Source organism: Leptodactylus fuscus, chromosome 8 (assembly GCF_031893055.1).
Source record: "Leptodactylus fuscus isolate aLepFus1 chromosome 8, aLepFus1.hap2, whole genome shotgun sequence".
Taxonomy (NCBI): domain Eukaryota; kingdom Metazoa; phylum Chordata; class Amphibia; order Anura; family Leptodactylidae; genus Leptodactylus; species Leptodactylus fuscus.
In genome coordinates, this window is record NC_134272.1 from 72,823,938 (window position 1) to 72,851,922 (window position 27,985).

At 44.1% G+C, this 27,985-nt stretch overlaps 1 protein-coding gene across 1 annotated transcript; it reads right to left on the bottom strand.

Moving 5' to 3' along the window:
* Positions 1-1,687: 1,687 nt before the first annotated feature.
* On the bottom strand, positions 1,688-27,985 carry LOC142216423 (retinol dehydrogenase 7-like). The gene is made up of 6 exons (XM_075284230.1): positions 27,615-27,985; positions 26,046-26,084; positions 25,035-25,365; positions 11,248-11,506; positions 3,390-3,553; positions 1,688-1,988 (listed from the first exon to the last, which is right to left on the bottom strand). Exons 1-6 carry the CDS (start codon positions 27,627-27,629, stop codon positions 1,738-1,740), a joined length of 1,059 nt encoding a protein of 352 aa, XP_075140331.1. The 5' UTR covers positions 27,630-27,985; the 3' UTR covers positions 1,688-1,737.

Consider the following 27,985-nt stretch of genomic DNA (forward strand, 5'->3'; position numbering starts at 1 on the left):
TGTATTATAGATAGGTCCCTAGGAGCCCTGACAGTGTTATACACTATGTATTATAGATAGGTTCCTAGGAGCCCTGACAGTGCTATACACTATGTATTATAGATAGGTTCCTAGGAGCCCTGACAGTGTCATACACTAAGTATTATAGATAGGTTCCTAGGAGCCCTGACAGTGTCATACACTATGTTTTATAGATAGGTTCCTAGGAGCCCTGACAGTGTCATACACTATGTATTATAGATAGGTCCCTAGGAGCCCTGACAGTGTTATACACTATGTATTATAGATAGGTTCCTAGGAGCCCTGACAGTGTTATACACTATGTATTATAGATAGGTTCCTAGGAGCCCTGACAGTGTTCAGCACTATGTTTTATAGATAGGTTCCTAGGAGCCCTGACAGTGTCATACACTATGTATTATAGATAGGTTCCTAGGAGCCCTGACAGTGTTATACACTATGTTTTATAGATAGGTTCCTAGGAGCTCTGACAGTGTCATACACTATGTTTTATAGTTAGGTTCCTAGGAGCCCTGACAGTGTCATACACTATGTTTTATAGATAGGTTCCTAGGAGCCCTGACAGTGCCATACACTATGTTTTATAGATATATAGTCCTAGGAGCCCTGACAGTGTCATACACTGTTTTATAGATAGGTTCCTAGGAGTCCTGACAGTGTCATACACTATGTTTTAAGCAAATTTTAGTTGTGATTTGTGATGATATATCTAAATGTTTCATTATTATAGTGTATTATCCATCCAATACAATAGGAGGTTATCACATATGTCAGAATTCTGTCCTTAGTAACAGGTGTCGATCCTCCATGAGGCCTTAGAACCTCTGAGCTCTGCATCCAACTTGGCAAAGGATCAGATACTTCCTTTACAGCTGAATAAATCGCTGTCTGTGAAGAATAATACCGGGCAGAGATCAATTCTTATAGAGAGAAAGTTCAGAAATGAGACATCTTAAGTCATTCATAAATAAAGGGTAAAAGGTGTCAGATAAAACCTCTCATGTAGCGCCTGTGGTTTTCTCAGTGCTCGCTATTCACATTCTAGACAAACCTTTATGTAAAACTTCCATTTGGGAGACTCTTTATTAAACCCGACCTATATTCTAGGCATAGAAAAAGTGAATTTTCCTGCTGGATTGTCGTCTTTGTGTATTCTGTGATGATCCTTTTATGTATTTGTAATAATTGGCTTTATATGAATTTCTGGGCAAGATTCTGCCAGTAATTTATTCTCAGCCAAATGAGTTGGATCTGGATTATTAGATTTACTGGATTGTTGGCTCTTTGCAGTAAGGCGTCATGTACATGGCAGGACTGTGTGCAGAAGACAGTATGGCCAGGATCATACATCCCATAGTGGCTGCTATCAGGTCATTGGTTGATCCCATTGTCTCTGTTACCTTATGGGACTCTATGGAGGGACAGCTCTGTCACGGGAACACAAACATTAGACCCTTTTTAGGGTTACAATGGAGGGTGCCATTCTGAGTTATAGGGGCTCCCACTCTTTGATATACACCACAGTGCAGTACTACATACAGCCACAAAAACTCCATGACCAAATATTTGAGATATTCACCCAATGTGGTGACAATGTCATAGATTTAGTAAACCAAATGAGTCACATCTGTCACACTATGAGACTAGAAGCGAAGATTTTTTCACCCCAAATTTTTTTTTTATTTGTTTTAAACTAGATATGTACAAAATGACCAATTATACATCCACTTGGTTTTTAGCTACTGCTTTCTTGAGCCCAACGGGTTGCGGCAATAACATTCTCAGCATCACGTCAGCAACAATGGCGGGAGCATAAGACAGAGGAAGCCAAAATAACTTTGCATCCCACCCAGCACCGTACCGCGTCCGTGGGTATTTGGCCATCAGCGCATGTTCCATGCAGTTTGTAACTTTGGAGATGTCAGAACTACACAAGGTTTTCATTGATAGTCGTTGCACCTTTAAATCTACAAGTAATGGAAAACAATAGTTACGACACAGAAGGACTAGGATATCTCTCATACGGACATTAAGGTTCTCTTAATCTGGGTAAAATTGGATATAATTTAAACTGGATTATCAAAAATTTTGGATTCTAGAAAGGTGATAGTGTAGGCAGTCAACCAGCGAGCTCATGACACTTTACTTAAATCTTGGTAGTCAGTAGGGTTGAGCGATCGGGATCAGGAAAGATCAGATCCCGATCGATGATCGAGAAAATTTCAATGATCGCGATCGGGATCAGCTGGAAAATGATCGAAAATCGGATTTTAAAAACAATCCTGAAATCTCAAGATTGGCTCAACCCCAGTAGTTACACATCCTATTCCAGCAGTGCTCAATCTTTTGGTGACTAGAAGTGACAGTCGTAATACCCTCAAATTGGAAGCCCTCACTTAAATGGTATAATCCTCAGTTATAGGCATAATGAGGGGGCAAGGTCTGTTAAGCGGAGTGCTGTGATAGGTGATTATCACATTTTTGGGGTTTACAACCACCCTGGCTGCCCCTGATATTTCTATGTGCTGCGCAGGGTGTACTGTGTGTGGGGAGAGGTGTAAGGTGTGTGTGGGAGAGATGTGGGGTGCAGGGTGTACAGTGTGGGTGGTAGAGATGTGGGGTGCAGGGTGTACTGTGTGGGGGTAGAGATGTGGGATGCAGGATTACTGTGGGCGGAGAGAGATGTGGGTTGCAGGGTGTACAGTGTGGGGGGGAGAAATGGTGTACTGTGCGGTAGTAGAGATGTGGGGTGCAGGGTGTATTGTGTAGGGTGATAGAGATATGGGATGCAGGATTACTGTGGGTGGGGAGAGATGTGGGGTGCAGGGTGTACAGTGTGGGGGGGAGATGTGGGGTGCAGGGTGTACAGTGTGGGGGGGAGATGTGGGGTGCAGGCTGTACTGTTTGGGGGTAGAGATGTGGGGTGCAGGGTGTATTGTGTGGGGGGGAGATGTGGGGTGCAGGATGTACTGTGTGGCAGGAGAGATGTGGAGTGCAGGCTGTACAATGTGAGGGGGGATGTGGGGTGCAGGGTGTACAGTGTGTGTGGGGGAGATGTGGAGTGCAGGCTGTACAATGTGGGGGGGAGATGTGGGGTGCAGGGTGTACTGTGTGGCAGGAGAGATGTGGAGTGCAGGCTGTACAATGTGGGGGGGGAGATGTGGGGTGCAGGGTGTACTGTGAGGGGAAATGGGCGGGAGATGTGGGGTGCAGGGTATACCCAAAGAGAAATGAATGGGAATGGGCGGAGTCAATTTAGAATTGGGTGGAGTTAAACATGTCATGGTGTGCATAGCATTCCCACATTTTGTCCCTCTTTCTGTCCTTTAGAAGTTGGGAGGTATTTATAAAGTACTACTATTACTTACAGTTATCAAAGTACTTATCGCCATAGGCAAATCTGATTTCTGGTTCAAGCCTGTTCCACAATCGATGTAAATCTTTCTCAATTATTTCAAGGTTGGTGACTCCGGTCTTAAAGAATCCAGGTTCTATTATACTGACTTTCACTCCAAAATGTTGCATGTCTCTCCTGAAAATAGCAAGTATTCATGAACATTAAGTATCAGTTATAAGAAGGTGATAACAATTGGCTCAAAATATAATATTGCCACAAGAACAAAAATTCCAGATCCCTCCTTGACCTCTAGCTATATTATGTGACAGCTTAACCGGTTAAGGACCGGGCCCAAAAGTATGTTAAAGACCAGGCCTTTTTTTTCAAAACTGACATGTGTCACTTTAAATGGCAATAACTTTGAGACGCTTTAACATAGACAAGTGATTCTAAGACTGTTTTTTCGTAACACATTGTACTTCATGTCAGTAGTAAATTTTGGTCGGTATGTTATGTCTTTAATTATTAAAAAATATGAAATTTGGCGAAAATTTGGAAAAAAATGCAGTTTTCAAACTTTGAAATTGCATGTCTTTCAAATAGAAAGTCATACCACCCAAATTTTTTCATAAATATAATTAACCATGTCTTTCATTTATGTAGCAATCAAATTTTAATCACTCTTTAATTTTTTTCAGATATTATAAGGCTTACAAATCAAGCAGTAATTTTAAAAATTTTCAAGAATATTTCCAAAACACATTTTTCAAGGGACCAGTTCAGTTCAGAAGGGAACTTGAAAGGCCTCTGTAATAAAAAACCCCATAAGTCACCCCATTCTAAAAACTGCACCCCTGAAAGAATCCAAAACAGCAGGTAGAAAGTTTTTTAACCCTTTCAGCATTTCACAGCAATTAAAACAAAATGGAGGTCAAATTTACATTTTTCAATTCCTATCACTAATATATTCATTTAGCCCTAGAATTTACACATTTACTAAGAGTTAAAAGAGGAAATGCACCCCACATTTTGTTGCACAATTTCTTCCGAACACGACAATACCCCATAAGTGCTGTTACCCTAATGTACGGGCACACAATCGCTCTCAGAACGGATGGAGCGCTAATTGGATTTTGTAGGCCAGATTTTGATAAAATAGTTTGCAGGCACCATGTCCCATTTGCAGAGCTCCCAAGGTGCCAAAATAGTGGAAACCCCCCAAATGTGACCCCATTTTGGAAACTAGACCCCTCAAGGAATTTATCAAGGGGTATAGTGAGCCCTTTGACCCTACAGGTGTCTCACAGATTTTTTTACCATTTAGACGTGAAAATGAAAAATTACTTTTTTCGTAATAAAATGTTACTGTAGCCCCAAATTTTTCATCTTTACAAGGGGTTAAAGGAGAAACTGCACCCCATATTTTGTTGCACAATTTCTCCCGAACACAACAATACCCCATATGTGCTGGTACCCTAATGTACGGGCACACGGTCGCTCTCAGAACGGATGGAGCGCTAATTGGATTTTGTAGGCCAGATTTTGCTAGAATACTTTTCAGGCACCATGTCCCATTTGCAGAGCTCCCAAGGTGCCAAAATAGTGGAAACCCCCCAAATGTGACCCCATTTTGGAAACTAGACCCCTCAAGGAATTTATCAAGGGGTATAGTGAGCCCTTTGACCCTACAGTTGTCTCACAGATTTTTTTATCATTTAGACGTGAAAATGAAAAATTACTTTTTTCATAATAAAATGTTACTGTAGCCCCAAATTTTTCATCTTTACAAGGGGTTAAAGGAGAAACTACACCCCATATTTTGTTACACAATTTCTCCCGAACACGACAATACCACATATGTGCTGTTACCGTAAAGTACGGGCACACGGTCGCTCTCAGAACGGATGGAGCGCTAATTGGATTTTGTAGGCCAGATTTTGCTAGAATACTTTTCAGGCACCATGTCCCATTTGCAGAGCTCCCAAGGTGCCCAAACAGTGGAAACCCCCAAAATATGACCCCATTTTGGAAACTAGACCCTTCAAGGAATTTATCAAGGGGTATAGTGAGCACTTTGACCCTACAGGAGTTTCACAGAATTGGCCCAGCAAATTGGAAAATGACATTCTTTGCTATAAAATGTTGCTTTAACCCAAAATTTTGCATTTCCACAAGGGGTTAAAGGAGAAATTGCACCCACATTTTGTTACACAATTTCTCCCGAACGTGACAATACCCCATATGTGCTGGTAATCTAATGTACGAACGGATGGAGCGCTAATTGGATTTTGTAGGCCAGATTTTGCTAGAATAGTTTGCAGGCATCATGTCCCTTTTGCAGAGCCCCCAAAGTGCCAAAACAGTGGAAACCCCCAAAATATCACCCCATTTTGGAAACTAGACCCTTCAAGGAATTTATCAAGGGGTATATTGAGCACTTTGACCCTACAGTTGTTTCACAGAATTGGCCCAGCAAATGGGAAAATGACATTTTTTGCTATAAAATGTTGCTTTACCCCAAATTTTGCATTTCCACAAGGGGTTAAAGGAGAAATTGCACCCCACATTTTGTTACCCAATTTCTCCCGAACGTGACAATACCCCATATGTGCTGGTACCCGAATGTATGGGCACACGGTCGCTCTCAGAACGGATGGAGCGCTAATTGGATTTTGTAGGCCAGATTTTGCTAGAATAGTTTGCAGGCACCATGTCCCATTTGCAGAGCTCCCAAGGTGCCAAAACAGTGGAAACCCCCAAAATATGACCCCATTTTGGAAACTAGACCCTTCAAGGAATTTATCAAGGGGTATAGTGAGCACTTTGACCCTACAGGAGTTTCACAGAATTGGCCCAGCAAATTGGAAAATGACATTTTTTGCTATAAAATGTTGCTTTAACCCAAAATTTTGCATTTCCACAAGGGGTTAAAGGAGAAAATGCACCCCACAATTTGTTACGCATTTTCCCCCAACTACAGAAATGCCCCATATGTGGCTGTAAAGTGATGTATGGGCACACTGTAAGGTCCAGAACGTAAAGATCGCTATTGGGATTTTGGAGGGCAAATTTAGCTGGAATATCTTTCAAGCACCATGTTGCATTTGGAGAGCCCCTGAAGTGCCAGAACAGTAGAAACACCCCAAAAATGACCCCATTTTGGAAACTAGACTCCTCAAGGAATTTATCAAGGGGTATAGTGAGCACTTTGACCCTACAGGAGTTTCACAGAATTGGCCCAGCAAATTGGAAAATGACATTTTTTGCTATAAAATGTTGCTTTAACCCAAAATTTTGCATTTCCACAAGGGGTTAAAGGAGAAATTGCACCCACATTTTGTTACACAATTTCTCCCGAACGTGACAATACCCCATATGTGCTGGTAATCTAATGTACGAACGGATGGAGCGCTAATTGGATTTTGTAGGCCAGATTTTGCTAGAATAGTTTGCAGGCATCATGTCCCTTTTGCAGAGCCCCCAAAGTGCCAAAACAGTGGAAACCCCCAAAATATCACCCCATTTTGGAAACTAGACCCTTCAAGGAATTTATCAAGGGGTATATTGAGCACTTTGACCCTACAGTTGTTTCACAGAATTGGCCCAGCAAATGGGAAAATGACATTTTTTGCTATAAAATGTTGCTTTACCCCAAATTTTGCATTTCCACAAGGGGTTAAAGGAGAAATTGCACCCCACATTTTGTTACCCAATTTCTCCCGAACGTGACAATACCCCATATGTGCTGGTACCCGAATGTACGGGCACACGGTCGCTCTCAGAACGGATGGAGCGCTAATTGGATTTTGTAGGCCAGATTTTGCTAGAATAGTTTGCAGGCATTCAATAAGTGCTTTAGCATCTTCTTAGAGTATCCAGATTTTTTGTGAAATGTTGAAAAAGATGCAAAAAATGTAATTAGTATTTTTGTTCCCCAATGTATTCATCTAGGGGTATAATTTAGGGAATTTAGAGTTTATAACAATAGGAATTTGCAGGTTTATGCAAAAGATGGGGCTTGGTGGCAATCACAAAATTAGAAGTGGAATATTTTCTGGGGAAGAGATCTAATAATGAAGAACAGTGTGGTATCTCTCAAAGCAAGGGACAATACACAGGCCTGGTTGTGAGGGGCATGAGGGACAATGGTAACGGGTATCTCTGCGTCGCCCATTTTTGGTGCAGACACGGCATTTTTTTTGCGCGTTAGCTCGTGTTGTTGTGGAGGGAAGTAGACTAATAAAATGCCTTTCAGTGAGTCGTTTGACATCTTCAGACTGGGGGGTCTCTATGGGGTCCTGAGGGTCAAAAAGGAGGTTGTGAATTATTTTTTCCTGGAAATCCAGATATTTGTCGGTGCCTCCCTTCTTTTTATAAAGTAAAAAGGCATTTTGGATTCCAATTTGAAAGAGGTAAATGGTCACTTTTTTATACCAGGTTTTGTTTTTTCTTTTTACTAAATAGGGCTGTAAGATTTGATCACTTAAATCCACCCCCCCCATGTGTTTGTTATACTCGGACACACTTATTGGCTTATGCTTGTCTGCTGTTGCCCCTCTTTCCCTCACTGCCACTGTTCCTGTGGGGTGTATTGTGCTCAACAAATAGACATCTCTCCGATCTCTGTATTTCACCGCCAACAGCTCCTCACAAGAATAAGAACAGGACTCCCCCTTTTGTATGCCCTTCCCCACTAGCTGCTGCGGAAAACCAATTCGGTTTTTGCGCATGGTTCCACATGCTCCTGTGTTTGCACAATGCAAGTGTCTAAATAGGGCCACACCTGAATAAAAGTTGTCACAATACAAGTGGTACCCTTTGTGTAGCAGGGGCTGCATTATCTCCACCACTATTTTACTACTGATGGGAAAATTTGGGGGACATCCTGGGGAATTAATTTTTTTATCTCGTCCCTCATATATTCTGAAGGCGGCGGTGTAGCCAGAACTGCTTTCGCAAAGCTTATATAGCTTTATGCCATATCTTGCCCGTTTGGAAGGGAGATATTGGCGAAAGCTCAGTCTACCGTGAAAACTAAGGAGGGATTCGTCCACACTGACGTTTTGCTCTGGGGTGTAATGTTGTAAAAAGGAGTGGTTCAAATAATTTATGAGGGGTCTCAGTTTGAATAACCGATCACGGTTTGGATCATCACTTGGGGGGCCTGTGAATTATCACTGAAGTGAAGGAACCTCATTAGTCGCTCATAGCGAAGCCTGGACATGACTGCCGAATATATTGGGGTTGACTGTGCGGGACTTTTTGACCAATATGATCTGATTGAGGGCTTTTTTACAGTACCCATATTTAGGGTGAGGCCCCAAAATTTTTTCATTTCCACCAGATCTGTGGGTGTCCAATCTTTGGCATGGGCAGAGGAAGGTTTTTGGGTTATGTACTGGGTGGCATATAAATTCGTTTGAAGGACAATTTCATTGAGGAGGTCATCGCTTATAAATAAACTAAAATAATTCATGTGGGTAAACTGGGAATCATCCACTGTTATGCCAGGAGATGCAGTAAATGGGTGGACTCTAGGGGCAAAAGATGGAGCAGGTGCCCACTGGAGGGAACGCACATCAATTAGTGGGAAAGTGTCACTGTGTGCTGCCGCACTGCTAGTTCCGGCACCTTCACCATCTGAAGAGTCAATGTCATCAGGGAGAACGTCTCCTGAAGACAAATCTGAAATGACACTTGTATTGTCATTTTCATTGTCTGCAAATGTTTCAGTGTCAGACGCATCTGATGCATCTGACCAAAGAATGGCGTATGCCTCCTCACTAGTATAAAACCTCCTCGCCATAATGTCACTGATTGCGAGCCCTCTTTGGTAGAGTGGCTGTAAAGCGCCGCAGAATATGTTAGCGCTATACAAGTCACAGATATATATATATACCTATATGGTGGGTATATATATATATATGTATATATATATATATATATATATATAAAATTTATACGGTAGATATATATATAGTGCTAGAGAGCTGATTATTGTGAGCCCTCTTTGGTAGAGTGGCTGTAAAGCGCCGCAGAATATGTTAGCGCTATACAAGTCACAGATATATATATATATATATATATATATATATATATATATATATATATATATATATATATACCTATATGGTGGGTATATATATATATGTATATATATATATCTAAAATTTATACGGTAGATATATATATAGTGCTAGAGAGCTGATTATTGTGAGCCCTCTTTGGTAGAGTGGCTGTAAAGCGCCGCAGAATATGTTAGCGCTATACAAGTCACAGATATATATATATATATATACCTATATGGCGGGTATATATATATATGTATATATATATATATATATAAAATTTATATGGTAGATATATATATATATGGTGCTAGAGAGCAATTTATTGTGAGCCCTATAGGGTACGGTGACTGACACTTTCTGTAAAGCGCCACAGAATATGTTAGCGCTATACAAGTGACAGAAATATATATCTATACCTATATGGTGGGTATATATATATATATCTCCCTATCTAGCTCTGATATACACAGATATATATATATATATATATATATATATTTATTTTTATATATATATATATATATATGATCTATATATAGATTTGGGGATAGGGGATTAGGAATTAGGGGATCGATGGGTTTGGGGGCAGGATCGGGCAGTGGAAACTGTGTATATGGGTGTTTTTTAGCAAGCAATGTCTCAAGTCTCTCTCCTTCTTCTCTTCTCCTCACAAAGTAACAATGTGTAAGGAGAAGAGGAGAGGGAGGAGACTTGAGACGCTGCCTGTACTGTAAATAAAAGAGATCGCTGTGACTTGCTGTCACAGCGATCACATGACCGGGGACCAATCAGATCGGTCCCCGGCATCTTCACCAAGTCCCGGGCTAGAGGTAGGGGCGGGACTGTTACCAGGGGGGGGGCGCGATCTGCTCCGAAATGGCACCTAAAGACCGGACGTATTTCGACAATAGTCCGGTCTTTAGGTACCAGCACATGAGGCTGTAAATTTACGTACGGCGGTCCTCATGTGGTTAAAGAAAACCTGCCAAGTCTATTTGGACACTAAAGTTTTGCATTTTAAGAACATAGACTAATAAAGAGGTATAGATATGTTCTTCCTTATGTTCCTTCTTTGCTTGACACGTCCACATAGGTGTGTCAGAAGATGATAAGCTTTTCAGGACAATATTATTTTGTGATATTTTGTCACAAAGTGATATGCTACATATTTCTTTTAGTAGCCACCCAGTGGTTGTGTTAGGGATTACAGTCTGTCAAGGGTTTTGTGATATCTTATTGAATTCATGAGATGTTGAAGTCCTCGAACAAACACATACTAAGTATAGGGTCAGCACATCCCTATGTTATAGTGAGAGAGGGAAATGAAGCGCTGATAGACATCTTCATGCCAACATCTTTTTTTTTTATATATCCAATAGGTTTGAGTGATCGGAATTGGAAAAGATCGGAGTAAATTTCACGATCGCGGTCGGAATTCTGATCCCGATCTTTTCCATTGGGATGAAGATCGGAGGTTATCTCAAGATCGGCTCAACCCTAAAAGTGACTTTTCCCATAGAGAAGCATTGACTAGGGTTGATCGATCAGGATCGGAAAAGATCGGATTCCGATAGGTGATCGAGCAAATTTCACAATCGTGATCGGAATCGGCTGGAAAATGATCAGAAATTGGATTTTAAAATCGATCCTGAAAGATCAGCTCAACCCTAATGTCCAATTTTTTTTCCCACCAAAATCTTTCGTCATGGTGGACACATCAGATGGTTGGCCAATGTTCATCCTATCTGTACAGCCTCCTTTATAAGCTGAAGACACATTCAGTAATAAAATATTATCTGCCGTTATAAATGAACTCACCTCAAACTATCTGAGAAAGATTCGACACCACATTTTGATAGACAGTATCCACCCCCTCCAAACGCCAGTCTCCCCATCACGCTGGCCACATTGACAATTCTCCCGCGACCCTTCTTTAACAACGGCAGAAACTTGATGGTGACCTCAATTAGTCCGATAAGATTCACATCAAGGACTCTGTGGAAGTCTTCCATGTCCAGCCAGTCCGTGGGCCCGATCGGTGTGGCCCTTCCTGCATTGTTCACCAAGCCATACAAACCTAAACACAACAGTGAAAAATGAATCGAGTTTGACCCTTTCGTTGACGGGGTAGTAGGGTCATTTTCATATTTTTTGACATGAAAAATTATAACTGAATTAATATTCATGAATTTCGGGAAGTAGACACCTGCCAATGGAACCCTGTATTTTACACGCACGGACTAAAATGCATAACACCTTGTAAAATATACATACAAATTAAAGGGGTCGTCCAGGATTGTATTATATATGTCTGATCAGCTCTGAACCAACAGAACCAATGGGCCATGCATGGGCAGCTCTTTGGGGTTGCACCCAGGACTATACGGTACATGGAACTGGAAGCAGAGAGGTCACTTTTGGCCATCCCCTCAATCAGATGTTTATTGCCTACCCTAAGGATAGGTCATAAATAATTAAAATCCTAGAAACCCCTTTAATTTTTGTGGCTATAAAGCTCACCCATGTATAACCTTAGATGCAGAGGTCATACATGCCGCTTACTGTATGTCCATGTCTAAATGCACCAATGCCCTTATGGCTCTTAAACCAAGTAACTCATTTCTAGTTGGAAAAGGCTGAGGTCACACGGGGAAGAAAAGATGCATTGTTTAGTGCAGATTTTGCAGTCTATTTTTGAGCCAAAGCCAAGGGTGGCTTCAAAAGGAATGAGGAATATAGAGGAAGCTCTTATACTTCTACCTTGTACTCAACCTACTCCTGGCTTTGGCTCAAAAAATTGAGCAAAATCTGCAACAAAAAAAGCTGCGTTTCCACAATGTGGGGCCTCAGCCTCAATAAGTTTTCCAGGACCTACTGTACATATATGTGACCTATCCATAGGATAGAGCATCAATATCTGAATGGTGAGGGTCCAACAGTTAGGATCATTCACCAACATGTTGCTGTTATTGGATGAGGAGATCTTAGGCTGGGGTACCTTAATGAAATCCTCTATGGAAGAATATTCCAAGTCTTTGGATCTCTCACTTGTCAAGCAAGACAATCTGTCCACTCTTCCTATGTCATGGCAAAACATTAGTGTTATACTTCCTTGCCTGTGTATATGGCTTATGTTCTTTGTATCTGTTTTAGATATAACACTATAATATAGCCTTTGGATCCCCCTAACCTCCTATAGCTACGGCCCTGCTTATACATTTCTTATACGCTCAAGTGTCTCACTTTCCTCCATCTGACCAGGGCAATGACCTTTCCACAGATATACAGTAGCACGTGCTAAAACAGCCGAGATCTATACGTATTAATAGAGCACCAATGTGTCTCGTAATTGGATTAGCATTGAGAATCAGTGGCTTATGTGTAAGGGGGGAGGAGGAAGGGAAAGACACGGCAGCCGACTGGCTACCGGGGCTCTTGCAGGAACTTTTAGGATACAGCGGTTCCACGGACAGGCACAACCACACCAGACACGAAGTAAGAAATATAAATTTTACTCTATACCCTTTTGGGGTGAACTCCAGGCTAACAGGCCTGATGAAATCAATAATTACAAGACACTCAGCCGAGGGCTGAGACCCCTGAGTGACACTGCACCGTGACCTAATATGTCAGAACTAGTGAACTATGCCTTTAACTAGCGGCTACATATATATAGCAGCTGCAATTTACCTATTAATACCAAGCTAACAAAACAATGTAAGTATGCAGAGGAAGATCACCTGCGGTGTCACACTGGGGTTAACAATATCACAGTTTACTATTTAACTTACCCACTCCCCAATATCCACATTTCAACACACTACCCCAACCCTGCAGGGAAGACTTCAGCAACCGGTTTTGTTTTATCAGAAGTTGGTGCTTAGCTGCACAAGTCTTAGTGAAACAAATAACTCCTCTTATGACATACTTCTGGTACTATAATCCAGGATATAGTGTCTCTTTTGAATAGCAGGACAACACGTGCTGTATCTCCGTTTGGATAGAACTCGCTTTAAAGCAAAATGGCCGGAACCAGTCTATGCTAGGTTTTTGGCGCCAAAAAAAAAAAAACTATTTACTGCGTGTATACACTATTCACCCTTATGAAAGGTGAATCGGAGCTCCGCTTACCCGGGTTAGCAAGGGGGCGAACAGTCAGATGGACTTTCCGAAGGAAACAGGAATTTCTTTGCCTCCAGGCAACTGGAACACGGTGTCACAAGGGCTGGTCCTTCTTGTCATCCGCTCCGCGGCGTCTGCACAGCAATCGTCTCCAACTCTCCTGACATGGGAACCAGCAACAGGTTCGGGCTTCTCCAGAGCTGGCCCTGGCCTGAAACAAGCGTTGCAGGGCAGCGGATGGCAATGGATTGTCCCTCAGATCTCTCACTGCTCACAGCCAGCTTCTTCTCCCCCACTACAGCAGTCCACTTCCTGAACTCGTCACTTCCTGGTTTTTCCTTTACCTAACACAGCGGCATCTTGTGGTCAAAAAGAATTACTACAATAGAATTTTTCATTACAGAAACATCTCCTTTTACCACTGCTATTATCACATCACACACTTGTCAGTGAGAAGTGTTCTGAGACTGTATAGCATTAGTCACCCCGTGACACACCACCCCACTAGAGGTCGGCGTCCTCGACAGACCTCCCCAGACAAACTCATCCTGGGCGTATCGCTGTGGGGGAACCCCAGCATTAGACCTTGGCGTTCTGCGTAAAGTCGGGGCATCAGTCACTTCATTCCCACAGGTCGGCTCAGGTTCCTGTACAGGAGCAGCCATTAGTGTCGTCCCCTCCCGTGGAGGTAAGATCACCACGGCTGGAACCGTTTCAGACATGGGAACTGGTACATCCCACCACTCATCGGGATCAATCTGTGCAGCAGGTGTGAAGGTTGGGGCTGTCGGATTCAACCGATGCACCTCAGTCTCCGTTGTGGGAGTCTCTGAATTACAAGGTCTGAGCATATTACGGTGAAGAGTCCGGGTAACTCCTTCACCCCTTTCAGGCTCTAACTCATACACCGGTCCGTCAGGGATGACCCTTCGTTTTACTCGATATGGCATTGCCTCCCACCGATCATCCAACTTTCCCGAGGGTCTCTTGGCCCTTACTAACACCCTGTCCCCAGGTTGGAAGGGTTCATGTTGAACCGGGGTCTTGTCTGGGTGACTGGACAGTCGGGTTTTGTCAATCACCAATCGGTGTATGGTCTGCAGTTTTCGACGGTGTAGTTCTACCCAGTCATCGGGCGAGCGAGCGCCCTCTCTCTCAGGATTTGTCAAGTTCAATTCTTCAATCTCCCGTCCGGGATGCCCAAACAGCATCAGGTATGGCGTGTAGCCGGTGGTACTATGGACCCGATTATTATAGGCCCAGAGCAACTCAGCTAAGCTCTCTGGCCACCGAGCTTTTTGATCTTTCTCCAACGTTCGCAACATCTGAAGGAGGGTGCGATTGAATCGCTCACAGGCCCCATTCCCCTCTGGGTGATAAGGAGTCGTCCGGGATCTGTGGATACCATACACCCGATACAACTCCGACATGAGCCGCCCCTGAAAACATGCCCCCTGATCTGAGTGAATACGAGTGGGGCACCCATACACTTGGATGAAGTGCTTACACACAGCCCTGGCGGCAGATTCGGCAGTCTGATCTTTCGTAGCTACTGCTACTGCAAACTTGGTAAAGTGATCGGTCATTACCAAACAGTACTGATGTCCGCTGTTGGAGTGTCCTATCAGGACATAATCAATCATCAGCACCTCCAACGGCGCAGTGGTCCTAATCGTCTGAGTGGGGGCCCTTTGTTCTGGGGGTTTAGCGAGCTCACAGGCCCTGCAGGCTTGGCACACGTCCTGCACTGTCTGCTCAAGACCAGGACAATAGACAAATCGCTGGAGCCACTTGAACGTTTTATCAGGACCAAAGTGGGCCCCTCTCACATGAGCCTCACGGGCAACTTCCCTGGCACTGGTACTTGGTATTACTAGTTGCCATCTCACCTCCAACTCAGTCTCTAAATATACTTTACGGTACAGTAACCCATTCTCACACTTCAGTCTATCCCACTGTTGCATTACTCTTGCCCCCATAGGTGGCAAGCGTTTGCGCTCCATCGGGGTAGGCCACTCCTTTGCCATCACCCACTGCTTGATCTTTCTTAGGGTCACGTCATCATTCTGAGCATATACCCAATCTCCATGGGTTTTCCCAAGCAACACTGGTCGGTCTGTCACCACCCCACTTGTCCGTGCCAGTATCACAAACAAGGGTATTCTACCCAAGTGGGGAACCTCTGAGTCTTCCAACTCTCCATCCTTATCTCGTCCGGAGTCATCCGGCGTCACTCGAGACAGGGCATCCGCATTTGCATTTTCTCTACCGGATCGGTACTTGATCTTGTACTTGTACCTGGACAACCTGGCCATCCATCGCTGCTCCAAAGCACCCAACTTTGCATTGTCTAGGTGCGCCAAGGGATTGTTGTCGGTCATAACAGTCACTTCCGCTCCTGTCAAGTATTCTGAGAATTTCTCCGTCATGGCCCACACTAGGGCCAGTAGTTCCAGCTTGAATGAACTATAGTTGTCAAAGTTCCTCTCTGTCTCCCTCAGGGACCGGCTTCCATAGGCTATGACCCTCTCACGGCCATCTTGTTCTTGGGCGAGCACCGCACCTAGGCCATGGAGACTCCCATCTGTGTATAACATGAAGGGCTTGTCAAACTGCGCATAGGCGAGTATTGGTGCACTCGTCAGGGCTTCCTTCAACTCCTCGAACGCCTGTTGTTGTTTCTCTCCCCATGGAATGGGCTGGTTCTTTGGCCCCCGGGAGGTCCCCCTCAGCAATTCGTTCAGCGGTCCTGCCTTCTTTGAAAAATTTCTTATGAAGCGCCGGTAATATCCAGCTAGGCCCAAGAATGCGCGAAGTTCCCTGAGGGTTCTTGGGACAGGCCAGCGTTGTACCGCTTCCACCTTGCTGCTTGCCGGTTGCACCCCCTCAGCAGAGACAATATGCCCCAGGTACTCAATCTGTGTCTGGAACAGCCGGCACTTCTTGGGCTTGACCTTGAGCCCATGCTCCATCAGGCGCTTCAGGACTTGTCTCAGCCTCTGAAGATGTTGTTCGAAGGACGATCCGAAGACCATAATATCGTCCAGATAGATGAGCACTGACTCAAAGTTTAGGTCACCAAGACAATACTCCATGAGTCTTTGGAACGTGCCGGGGGCATTGGACAATCCAAAGGGCATCCTTCTGAACTCATACAAGCCCATCGGCAAGATGAACGCTGTTTTCTGTCTGTCTTCTGCTGCCATTGGCACTTGCCAGTATCCGCTCGCCAGGTCTAGGGATGAGAAGTATTTCGCCTTTCCCAATGCGGATAAGGATTCCTCGATCCGCGGCAAGGGATAAGAGTCTCTCACTGTCTTTGCGTTCAGCTTCCGGTAGTCGACACAGAAGCGTAAGGTGCCGTCTTTTTTTCGGACCAGCACCACCGGGGCAGCCCACGGACTCTGACTTGGTTGTACCACGCCATTATCCAACATTTGATGTAACATCTCCTTCACTTCTTGGTACGTTTGGTGGGATCTGTCGATACCTTTCACGGATTGGGGCCGTGTTCCCGGTCGGTATTCGGTGCTCGATAGCAGACGTACAGCCAAAGTCTTCGTCATGCCTAGAAAATGCAGCTTGGAACTCCCATAGGGTCTCTTCCACTAGCCGTACTTGGTCTGGACTCAAAGAGGGACGGTTTATTCCCATCATTTCCAGGATCTTCCTCCCATTCCACTCGGGCGTGGGTTTTTCAGGTTGATCCATCTGTACCGCCAAGGTCCAAACGTCCCCTCTCTCTTCCCTAAGAGTAAAGGGTCTTCTCCGGGCTGTCTCACCCTGGTGTAGGAAGACTCTGGCGACCTTGACTCTCCTTGGTAGGGTCACTTCATGATCCTGTAGATTCACGCACCGCACCGGCACTCGCCCGTTTCGGACTGTGGCCACCACTCGCCCAAACATCACACCAGTTATCTCTTCACACCGCTCTACCGGTTCCAGCTCGACATCCAATCCGTCCACATTCAGATTGGTCCCCACAGGCAACATCAATGTCCGTTCCTGCCGGGGAGGTATTTTTACGGGCGCACCATTCGGGGTATACACCGCCCCCAGCCGGTGGTTTTCAGGGAGTCCCTTCTGGATTCGGCAAGTCTGGACAATTTGCCGGAAAACTTGCTGTGTTGGCCTATGTGCCGTAGTCCGCTTCCAGTACTCCGGTCCTTTCTTGGTGAAAAGCACGTGGTTCAGGTCTCGCAACACATTCATGCCTAGAATCACCGGGACCTCCGGCAAGTAGGTAGACTTGACAAGGATAACTCCCTTGACTCCTAATTCTTGGCCACAGGCCCGAAGCCGCATCCAGACTACCCCATGTACAGGGATAGTTCCATTATCTGCCGCTCTCAGTCGGATAACCATTCCGGTGTTTGGTCGCATAAGGTGGCCATGATGCCGTTCAAAATAGTCTAAGGGCATTGTTGTCACTTCAGAACCCGTATCCACTAGGCAGGGGACCTTCTTTCCCTCAAAACTCACTTCCAGCACGGGGCTTTTTGCGATCAAATCATGTGGGCTTTTTGGAGCACTTGGGCCCCCTGATACCCCCGCGGTGCGCCCTCTTATCGCGGAGGTCTCCCGTTTAACGGCGGTGAGTTGCTGGGCCTGGCCCTTCTCGGTCCTGGGCAGTTCCTTGAGATATGCCCGAACTCTTGACATTGCCAACATTGAACATTGCTATAGTCCCACTCCCGAGGTGGTGGCCTTTGTCGCAGTTGGGGGTCAGGAGGAGAGCGATACCACGGCCGTGATGGAGATGGCCTTCCCTGTGGTTCCTCTGTTTGCCACATGGGGGGTCTTGCTGAGCATTGACATGGGGGCCCGTCTGAGGGAGTTGGTAACGGGTTCCCAGCAGCAGGAGTCTGTACCCTACTCTGCACCTGGCTCAATTGTTGGGTTAGCGCATCTATAGTACGCTGCATTTCTCTCATCTGGGCCTCTGTCTCACCCCCTACAGCATTGGTCATCACCCTTCCAGCTCTCTGCATGGCGACCTGACCCACCTCTGGCTCCTCCATTTGAGTCCTGGCGATGGTCTCCTCCAGAATCTGGACAAAGGTCAGGGTCTTGTCCGCCAGCACGCGGTTCTGTAGTTCCCGCCTCACCGTACTCAAACATAATCCCCGAATAAAATAGTCCCTCAACAGCTCGTCATCTTCCTCAGGGGCACGCTGGGCGTGGGATTCGGCCCTCCGGACATCAGCTAACAACCCCTGTAGTTCATTAGCATACTCAGGGACGGTCTCCCCCTCCCTCTGTCTCCGATTAACAAACCGGGCAAGTAAATCAACTGACGGGGCACGGTTCCCGTAAACCTTCTCCAACCTGTTTACTATGTCTGTCACCGTACTCCTCTGGGACTCTGGCAGTAATGTGATTGTCCGTCGGGCATTCCCTTCCAGAGCATTTATCGCTACCTCCGGTTGGAGTTCGGGGGCTAGATTACACAGTTTAATCGCACTCCTCAGTCGTTCAGTCCAATCGGTCAGCAACATGTTATGTCCGTCAAATTTAGTCAGTTGGTTTAAGATGGCACCTGCTGGTAAACACCTGACTGGGGCTGTCGGTGCAAGGGTAGGTGCAACAGGCGGGAGGACAGCACCTACAGCCACCCCGCCATTAGGCACACGGTCCGCGTCCACCAAGGGCGCGTCCCCAGATGCGTTGTCCATGTCCATGGTGGCACCGTATCCTGCCGACTACGCCAAAAATGTAAGGGGGGAGGAGGAAGGGAAAGACACGGCAGCCGACTGGCTACCGGGGCTCTTGCAGGAACTTTTAGGATACAGCGGTTCCACGGACAGGCACAACCACACCAGACACGAAGTAAGAAATATAAATTTTACTCTATACCCTTTTGGGGTGAACTCCAGGCTAACAGGCCTGATGAAATCAATAATTACAAGACACTCAGCCGAGGGCTGAGACCCCTGAGTGACACTGCACCGTGACCTAATATGTCAGAACTAGTGAACTATGCCTTTAACTAGCGGCTACATATATATAGCAGCTGCAATTTACCTATTAATACCAAGCTAACAAAACAATGTAAGTATGCAGAGGAAGATCACCTGCGGTGTCACACTGGGGTTAACAATATCACAGTTTACTATTTAACTTACCCACTCCCCAATATCCACATTTCAACACACTACCCCAACCCTGCAGGGAAGACTTCAGCAACCGGTTTTGTTTTATCAGAAGTTGGTGCTTAGCTGCACAAGTCTTAGTGAAACAAATAACTCCTCTTATGACATACTTCTGGTACTATAATCCAGGATATAGTGTCTCTTTTGAATAGCAGGACAACACGTGCTGTATCTCCGTTTGGATAGAACTCGCTTTAAAGCAAAATGGCCGGAACCAGTCTATGCTAGGTTTTTGGCGCCAAAAAAAAAAAAACTATTTACTGCGTGTATACACTATTCACCCTTATGAAAGGTGAATCGGAGCTCCGCTTACCCGGGTTAGCAAGGGGGCGAACAGTCAGATGGACTTTCCGAAGGAAACAGGAATTTCTTTGCCTCCAGGCAACTGGAACACGGTGTCACAAGGGCTGGTCCTTCTTGTCATCCGCTCCGCGGCGTCTGCACAGCAATCGTCTCCAACTCTCCTGACATGGGAACCAGCAACAGGTTCGGGCTTCTCCAGAGCTGGCCCTGGCCTGAAACAAGCGTTGCAGGGCAGCGGATGGCAATGGATTGTCCCTCAGATCTCTCACTGCTCACAGCCAGCTTCTTCTCCCCCACTACAGCAGTCCACTTCCTGAACTCGTCACTTCCTGGTTTTTCCTTTACCTAACACAGCGGCATCTTGTGGTCAAAAAGAATTACTACAATAGAATTTTTCATTACAGAAACATCTCCTTTTACCACTGCTATTATCACATCACACACTTGTCAGTGAGAAGTGTTCTGAGACTGTATAGCATTAGTCACCCCGTGACATATGTGCAGTACGGGAAGGCACAGATATCCATATTAGACTGACCAGACTTCCCGTATATGTAGACTACCAAACTGTATATACTGTATATACTTATATACAGTAGAACACCACTATCTTAGGGGAATAGGTTCAAAGCCCAGTATTCAACACAGTGTACTGATCCAGAGGCAGATGTTTCTGTGCACTGTGCATTGGCTGGGCAAAACTATTGTAGGCCTATCCATTGAAGAGTGTACAGAGCCATCTGCTTCTGACTCCATACACTTCTATAAGGATTGGCCATCATGAAGGATGGGGGGGGGGGTTGTTATTATAATGCCACCATTGCCAGTGATTACACTTCCGGCTCAGTTCTGCCCCTTGAGCTTTCAAGCTTTGTCCCATTGGTCACTAATCTCCTTCCACCATGGGTAGATCCATTTCGAGGAGCCATGGCCTTTTGAACAGACACTTACAAAACAGACAAAAACTTCTGCATTTTTTTGGCCAAAAGGCAAAGCAGCGATGCTTATGAGCAACACCATCTAATACAAGAGGTGGACATCATAATCCTAATCCTATATCCAGTCTAAATTTGTTAGCTGTTTGTGTAATGCTGCTCAGGTTAGGAGGGATACAAGGACATGAATCACCTCCGAGAAGTTCTGTGTTAAAAATCTGCATCGTGAATAGATTTGAATGCCATATTTCTGGACATTTGGAAACCCCTCTAGTGATTCAGATCATCACAAAACATAATTACACTGAGAAATGAATTACAATTCTAATTAAACTATTTCAATGCAAAGGTACATAAAACTTGCCCCCTTGAGGTTGACCTGTTCTGTGCTTAGTTGTCAGCTCAGCCTTTAAATGGCTCTAAATGTAAAAAAACAATTTGAAAAATTCTAGCCATCTTATCATATGGTCACATTTACTGTGTGAGATGTTGTATACTGCCTGCTTGTATGTGGGACAGTGAGTATATGCTACAGCCATGCACATCTCATGCAATCGGTTGTTGGAGTCTAGGAGCCCACTAGCTCCCTTGGGTCAGGGGGCCACCAGGGAATTCACTTGCACCCCTGTGGACCAGTGTGAGCCTGTGAGAGTTTAGATGACAATTATACAGAACTAATCTACTAGATCACATGACTGACAGCAGGGTGGCGCTAGAGCGCTGTATTCCTACAAGGACAACCAGGAAACTTTTGAGAGTAATAATGTACATGATGGAGAACAGACATGAGATAAGTATGAAGACACAATAATAGGCTTTGTTCCCATTTCCAACACACTTCCCATTTTTCTACTCCTATCAAGAGCAGAAAAACAGACACTGCCGGATGTCTTAAAGGGGCTGTAGAGGAATCTGATCAATGGGAAACCTGCAGAGATAGGGAGTGGAAAGATCCCGCACAGGTCAGCTGTTCAGGGGTATGTCTGATCCTTGTACTATCCAGTGTACAAAGTAGGAACCTCCTGAATAGAGATGGGAGAACTAACTTGAACCAATTCACGTTTGACCCAAATATTCCAAACTGTTCGTTTTTATACAAACCCTGACACTATGTTTTATAGATAGGTTCCTAGGAGCCCTGACAGTGTTATACACTATGTATTATAGATACATAGTCCTAGGAGCCCTGACAGTGCCATACACTATGTTTTATAGATAGGCTCATAGGAGCCCTGGCATTGTCATACGCTATGTTTTATAGATAGGTTCCTAGGAGCCCTGACAGTGTCATACACTATGTTTTATAGATAGGCTCATAGGAGCCCTGGCAGTGTATTACACTATGTTTTATAGATAGGTTCCTAGGAGCCCTGACAGTGTCCTACACTATGTTTTATAGATAGGTTCTAAGGAGCCCTGGGACTGTCATCCACTATGTTTTATAGATAGATTCATAGGAGCCCTGACAGTATTCTACACTATGTTTTATAGATAGGCTCATAGGAGCCCTGACAGTGTCATACGCTATGTTTTATAGATAGGCTCATAGGAGCCCTGACAGTGTCATACGCTATGTTTTATAGATAGGTTCCTAGGAGCCCTGACAGTGTTATACACTATGTTTTATAGATAGGTTCCTAGGAGCCCTGACAGTGTCATACACTATGTTTTATAGATAGGTTCCTAGGAACCATGACAGTGTCATACACTATGTTTTATAGATAGGTTCCTAAGAGCCCTGACAGTGTTATTCACAATGTTTTAAGCCATTTTAAGGTGCGGTTCATACAAAATTAATTTGACCTGAAAGAAATCTTGGATTCGAGCCACCTGAACCCGAAATGAAACGAATCCTGAACAACCACTTTAAAGTACACATTCTTTTTAATGGATACTTTTTGCACCAATTTACCTTCAGTTTGCATCCATTACATTACGTCACTTTTTGTTTCCACCACTACTGACAGCGGTATAATGGATGCCAACAGAAGACTTCATTGGAAAACTTGCAAAAATGTGAACATGCCTTAAGCTATATTTGCTGAAATACTCAACTTATTAATGTAGAGTTAATCTGTGTACGACTCTGTACCCTAAAGGTGTGTAACGTCAAAAACAAGATATCTTATGATACTATAGAGAACTGCCAGTTATTGTAATTTCTGAAGGACACAGGAAAGCTGGAGTGTGGTAAGAAAAGAATAGCGAGAAGAATATTGAAAATAAACGCCAGGAAGTAAATAGTGAACACATCTCGGGGCACATCTAGGTTATGGAAGCCGCAGAGTTATCATTAAAAAAGTGAGTGCAAATTGTTCATTAAAAGATATTGCGGCTGCACAGCTGGCATCAGGAACAATATCTAAAGCTTCCCTGCAGCTTGACTTTATCCAAGGACATCGCAACCTGGAAAGTGTCCAGAAGGCCCAATAAACTAGAGCAGTGTTCTCCAACCTGTGGTCCTCCAGTGGTTGCGAAAGTACAAGTGCCAAAGGCTGGCAGGGCATGCTGGGAGTTGTGGATTCACATAGGCCTAGACCACTGATTTATAGGATAAATTAGATACGGTGAATATGTCATAAGGGGATATCGTCACTCCTCAGGGAGAGACCACCATATAGGTGTGTGGAGACTTATTAAGCCTTTAGCACTCCACTTTGCAAGGGACCATGGGAAGAATATGCAAATCTGTCTTCCATGATGTAATTAAGAAGTCAGGTGCCTCAGTGTTGCAAACCAATAGAGGGCGCTCACTGGAATGTGCAAGCCTGTCTTCCCTGATGTAATTAGGATGTAATTAGAATATGTCATAGTTATTGTATAGAAAGCGTCCAAAAAAAAGGACTGATAGACTAGAATAGCACTCATAATTTGTCCAATGAGAGTTGTAGTTCCACTGCCGGTGAGGTACAGGCACTGCTCCCGTAATGACTGGGCTGAGTACTCCTAAAAAGCTCCCTATCCTTTCTCCACACTTATCTCTGAGATCATGAGAAGTAAGTAACTACTGAAACCAGATATGTCATATTAACCCCTCACTGCCCCCCACAAGGGATCCTGACATTCACTTCCCATGACCATTGGAAACACTAACACTATCTCCTTCACTGCACTAGAACCCTAGGGGATCACAACATTAACTCCTTCATTGCTGTCTACCACCAGACCTTTGGGTATTAACCCCTCTCAATTCCCTAAACCTGACCTTTGTAAATCATCAAATTACATAACCCATCTTAGGCTTCATATCAGTAGTGCCACCCTACAGAGATATACTGTATGTTGAGACTTTGGAGTATTTCTTGATGTACACTTTAGGCACAAGGCTCAAATGTTGGTCACATGCATCATCCATAGGGTTCCACTATAAAAAAAAATTACTTTTTTTCTGGATGCCTCTATATGAAATAAAGCAGTCCTTTCCTACAGTAAAGAAAAAGGTATATGGACCTATACCACCCTGATGCATGACAAAAAGACACAGTATGGGAACATGTTGGATCAATGGGCTCCTATGCATACAGTCAGCGCATGCGTAAGTTTTCCAATGCATATCACAATCATAGTGTTCATACAAGATATGGCTGGAGACTTGTAAAGTATAAATTCCATATAGTGATAGAATATGTTACCCTGACTACCTGTAAGTGAATAGTGAGGAGGACCAATAAACCAAAGCGATGGCCATTGGGAAGGAGGGTAAGCTAGGAATTGTAGTTTTGCACCTGGTAACAAGTCACAGGTTGGAGAGCGGTATATAACATTGTGTTCCCTGTCGTCCCACAGCGGCACAATATGGGGTATTTCTGCCCCATATTGTGCCGCTGTTAAGACTAAGGGAAACATCTTCATAATCCTTTGTTCACACCTGCTTTGATATTTTCGTTCTTCAGGTCCGCTTGTGGACCCAAAAAACTAAAAACTAATCTGCCTAAAAAGTGGTTACCCACTGACCCCATAGACTGCCCAAAAAATATTTGCAGGACTTTCCTCTCTGCATTTTTCAAGCAGAATGGGGAACGGAATCCCCAAACGTAAATTGGGTACAAGTGTGAACCTGGCCTTACTTGCATATAGTAATAGAATATAATACCTCTACTACCAGTCTCCTCAGCCACGTAGGTCACAGCGTTATCAATACTCTTGGGGTTTGTGACATTCAATAGGACTGTTTTCAGTGTAGGAGAGGTGCAGGCCTTCAATTCGTCACTTCCTTTTTCGGTCAGACATGCAGCAATGACGACAAATCCTTTCCTATGGAGTCTCTGAGCCAGTAGGCTTCCGAAGCCGGAATCGCAGCCTGTGATAAACACATATTTGCCACGAACATCACTAACTTTCAGGTTGTCTCTAATAGTCCAGCAAACAAACAGGAAGAAAATGGAGGTCACAGTTCCCATTATTGCCGGGTGCACAATCCACAGCTGCAATAGAACAATTGGACAGGTCAGCGACTGTGTTCAAGCAGGCAGGATCAATAAAAGCAACACCAAAGTACATTCAAAATCTGGTATTGTTGATGCTGTTCCCCATGTCTAGTACCTTTACCCATGTCTAGTACCAGTCTATTCCTTGTTCCTGCAAAATATTGCAGTACTACACAAACATGCATCGTCCAGGACCTAAGACTTTGAGTTTGATATCACCAAAGGTCCCCAAAGCTGCACCAACATCTGATGATAAAATTAGGGAAGGTAATGGGGGGCATGGCTGTGAGAGGGTGAGGACTATGGGTATTATAGGATAGTGAGGCTATAGGGAGCAGATTATATGAGAGAAGAGCAGAAGATGGGACTTTGCATCTGAGGACACATGGTAGATCTCCATAGTATCTGCAGGAAGCAGAGTGAGACTTCCACTTGCACAACAATCCATGCTTGAAAAAAAAGGTCACCCTGTGTTCTTGTGACTTATTGAAGAAGGTGAAAAGCAGGATAAGGAAAGACACTGGCAACTATTCCTATTGAGGAGATGGATTTTCAGACAATATGAAGAGTCCAAAAATCACTAGAATGTCCCTTAAAACCCCATTGGCAGGTTAGACTTGCTAAGGATGACTCTTATTTTTGGAAGTTGCATAAGTTATGATAGATTGGATAGTTACCTCTTTAAATCTATCAAGGAAATCCTCCTCTTCCTCGCCCTGCAGATATAATAAAAGGAACAAAACATTATCCGAGTTATGTCATCGAAAGGCCACAGCTACATGAAAACAAGTATCAAACCGAGCAAGGAGAACTAAAGGGAGCTCATTACAGTAAAACTTCTGCAGTGTATCATCGTAATGTCTTACTGTGGCAGAATTTCATTTCGAAGACTGGTGTGCACTTCCAGAGGGACAAACATGAGCAATGTACAGTACGGTATAAATGTGTGAGGCATAAAGTATTCATGCAAAAGACACTACTTATAGAAGAGCTCCAGTGGAAACACAACTTTCCATGTCTGTACATCACATTCTGCACTTTTCTATATACATACTGATTTTTTGCATTGCATCCATTCATTGACTTCAGACAATATCGTAATCCTTAAATTTCTCCTGCTTTTCTTTGACTATGTTTTTCCTTACTTTCTTTTTCTCTGTGTGTTTCTATTAATCCCACACCATATCCCACAGGCAGCTAGAGACTGCACCATCTCTGCCTGCTGGGTCTATATGGTGATTATCTTCTCTCTAAGCTGTCATCTTCTTCATTATATCTATGTGAAAGGAGCCCATATAGTCATCAGTATTAACTTTAATAGGAGTTTCTACCCCTCCCCCACCCATCGAAAACGTGTGAGAGACAGTCCACACAATCTCATACTACAGGAACCACTGAAATTTGTCATAGGTAACACCATCCATACATAGACTCAAGTATAAAGGTTTTACCGGAGGCCGATTTTTACTATTCCCAGACCGGCTACATGCACATGGCCTTATGGGTCATCACTCTTGTCTTGTAACTTGAGGCAGTGCGAAGGGTACAACTTCCCTGACTCAGGTGGACCCATAAGCACTGGCATAACTTAAAGGATTCACGAGGGTCTTCACTGCCACTGGGTTCACTGGGGGATAATATTTGACCAACATCTACATGGATTTTGTATGTTCTTCCTGTGTTTGCCTGCTTTGAGTTTCCATTCTGAAGTCCTAAAGGGAACCCACAATTTCACCAAATTTGGGGCAACTAAATCACACACATGGTTTAGATTTATTGTCTAAGTAGACGTAAGTAGAGATAACATTACAAATTTACAGGAAGCAGTGAAGGGGCATCTATTGATGGATACAAAGAGTTGGAGTTGGTGGAGGTGGTGAATGGTCCCTTCGGAAAAGTCTATATTGATGTACACAAAATACAACCCTGATCCGTGATCAATCATTAGTTATGGGAACGTATTGTACATGAAAAATAACCTACACTGTACTCTAGAGCACGGCTGCAACGGTCAGCGGAGGAAAATAATCTTAATTTATATAGTTTTATTCATACTGTATTTAGAATCTATCATGTAAGCGTTCATGTTCTAGTGACTATGAGCTTTAGGTTTTCTCTATAACATTAGAGCTTGCCCCGACTACAAGGCAAGTTGTAGCAAGTTCCCATTCAGTACCCGGTTCTGACGCAGTATACTGCACATCAATATATGTAACCTCACACCCCAGTCTTTATAATGCACTTACATTGTACAGCAGCATTGTGAGCACTCAAGGGTCGCTACCACCAAGGTTCTTCTATCCCGTCTCAATGCATTCTGTGCCACAAGGTCCTTGGCAGAGATTTGCTTCCAGAATCTATATCCCAAGGCATGACTTTAAGAAAAACCAAACTTCCTTTCCCCTGGCAATGCAATTGTATAAGACTTTGGTTGGGTGTTGTATAATCCGTGGGAATCCTGTAAACATTCACGTCCACGTTGGCCCATCATGTATCCTTGTCCTGATTATTTTTGGAACGCAGCAACATAAGCCTTATTAGCGGAGACTAAATCACAAGCATCTCAGCAGCCTGAGGGCTGGAGGGGCTTAACCATAAGGGTTAATTAGAAATATTG

Coding starts and splice junctions, on each gene's coding strand:
- LOC142216423 (XM_075284230.1), bottom strand. Junction 3,554..11,247: donor TCTTTCTCAGATAGTTTGAG/GTGAGTTCATTT, acceptor TGCTATTTTCAG/GAGAGACATGCAACATTTTG. Junction 1,989..3,389: donor CGATAAGTACTTTGATAACT/GTAAGTAATAGT, acceptor CATTACTTGTAG/ATTTAAAGGTGCAACGACTA.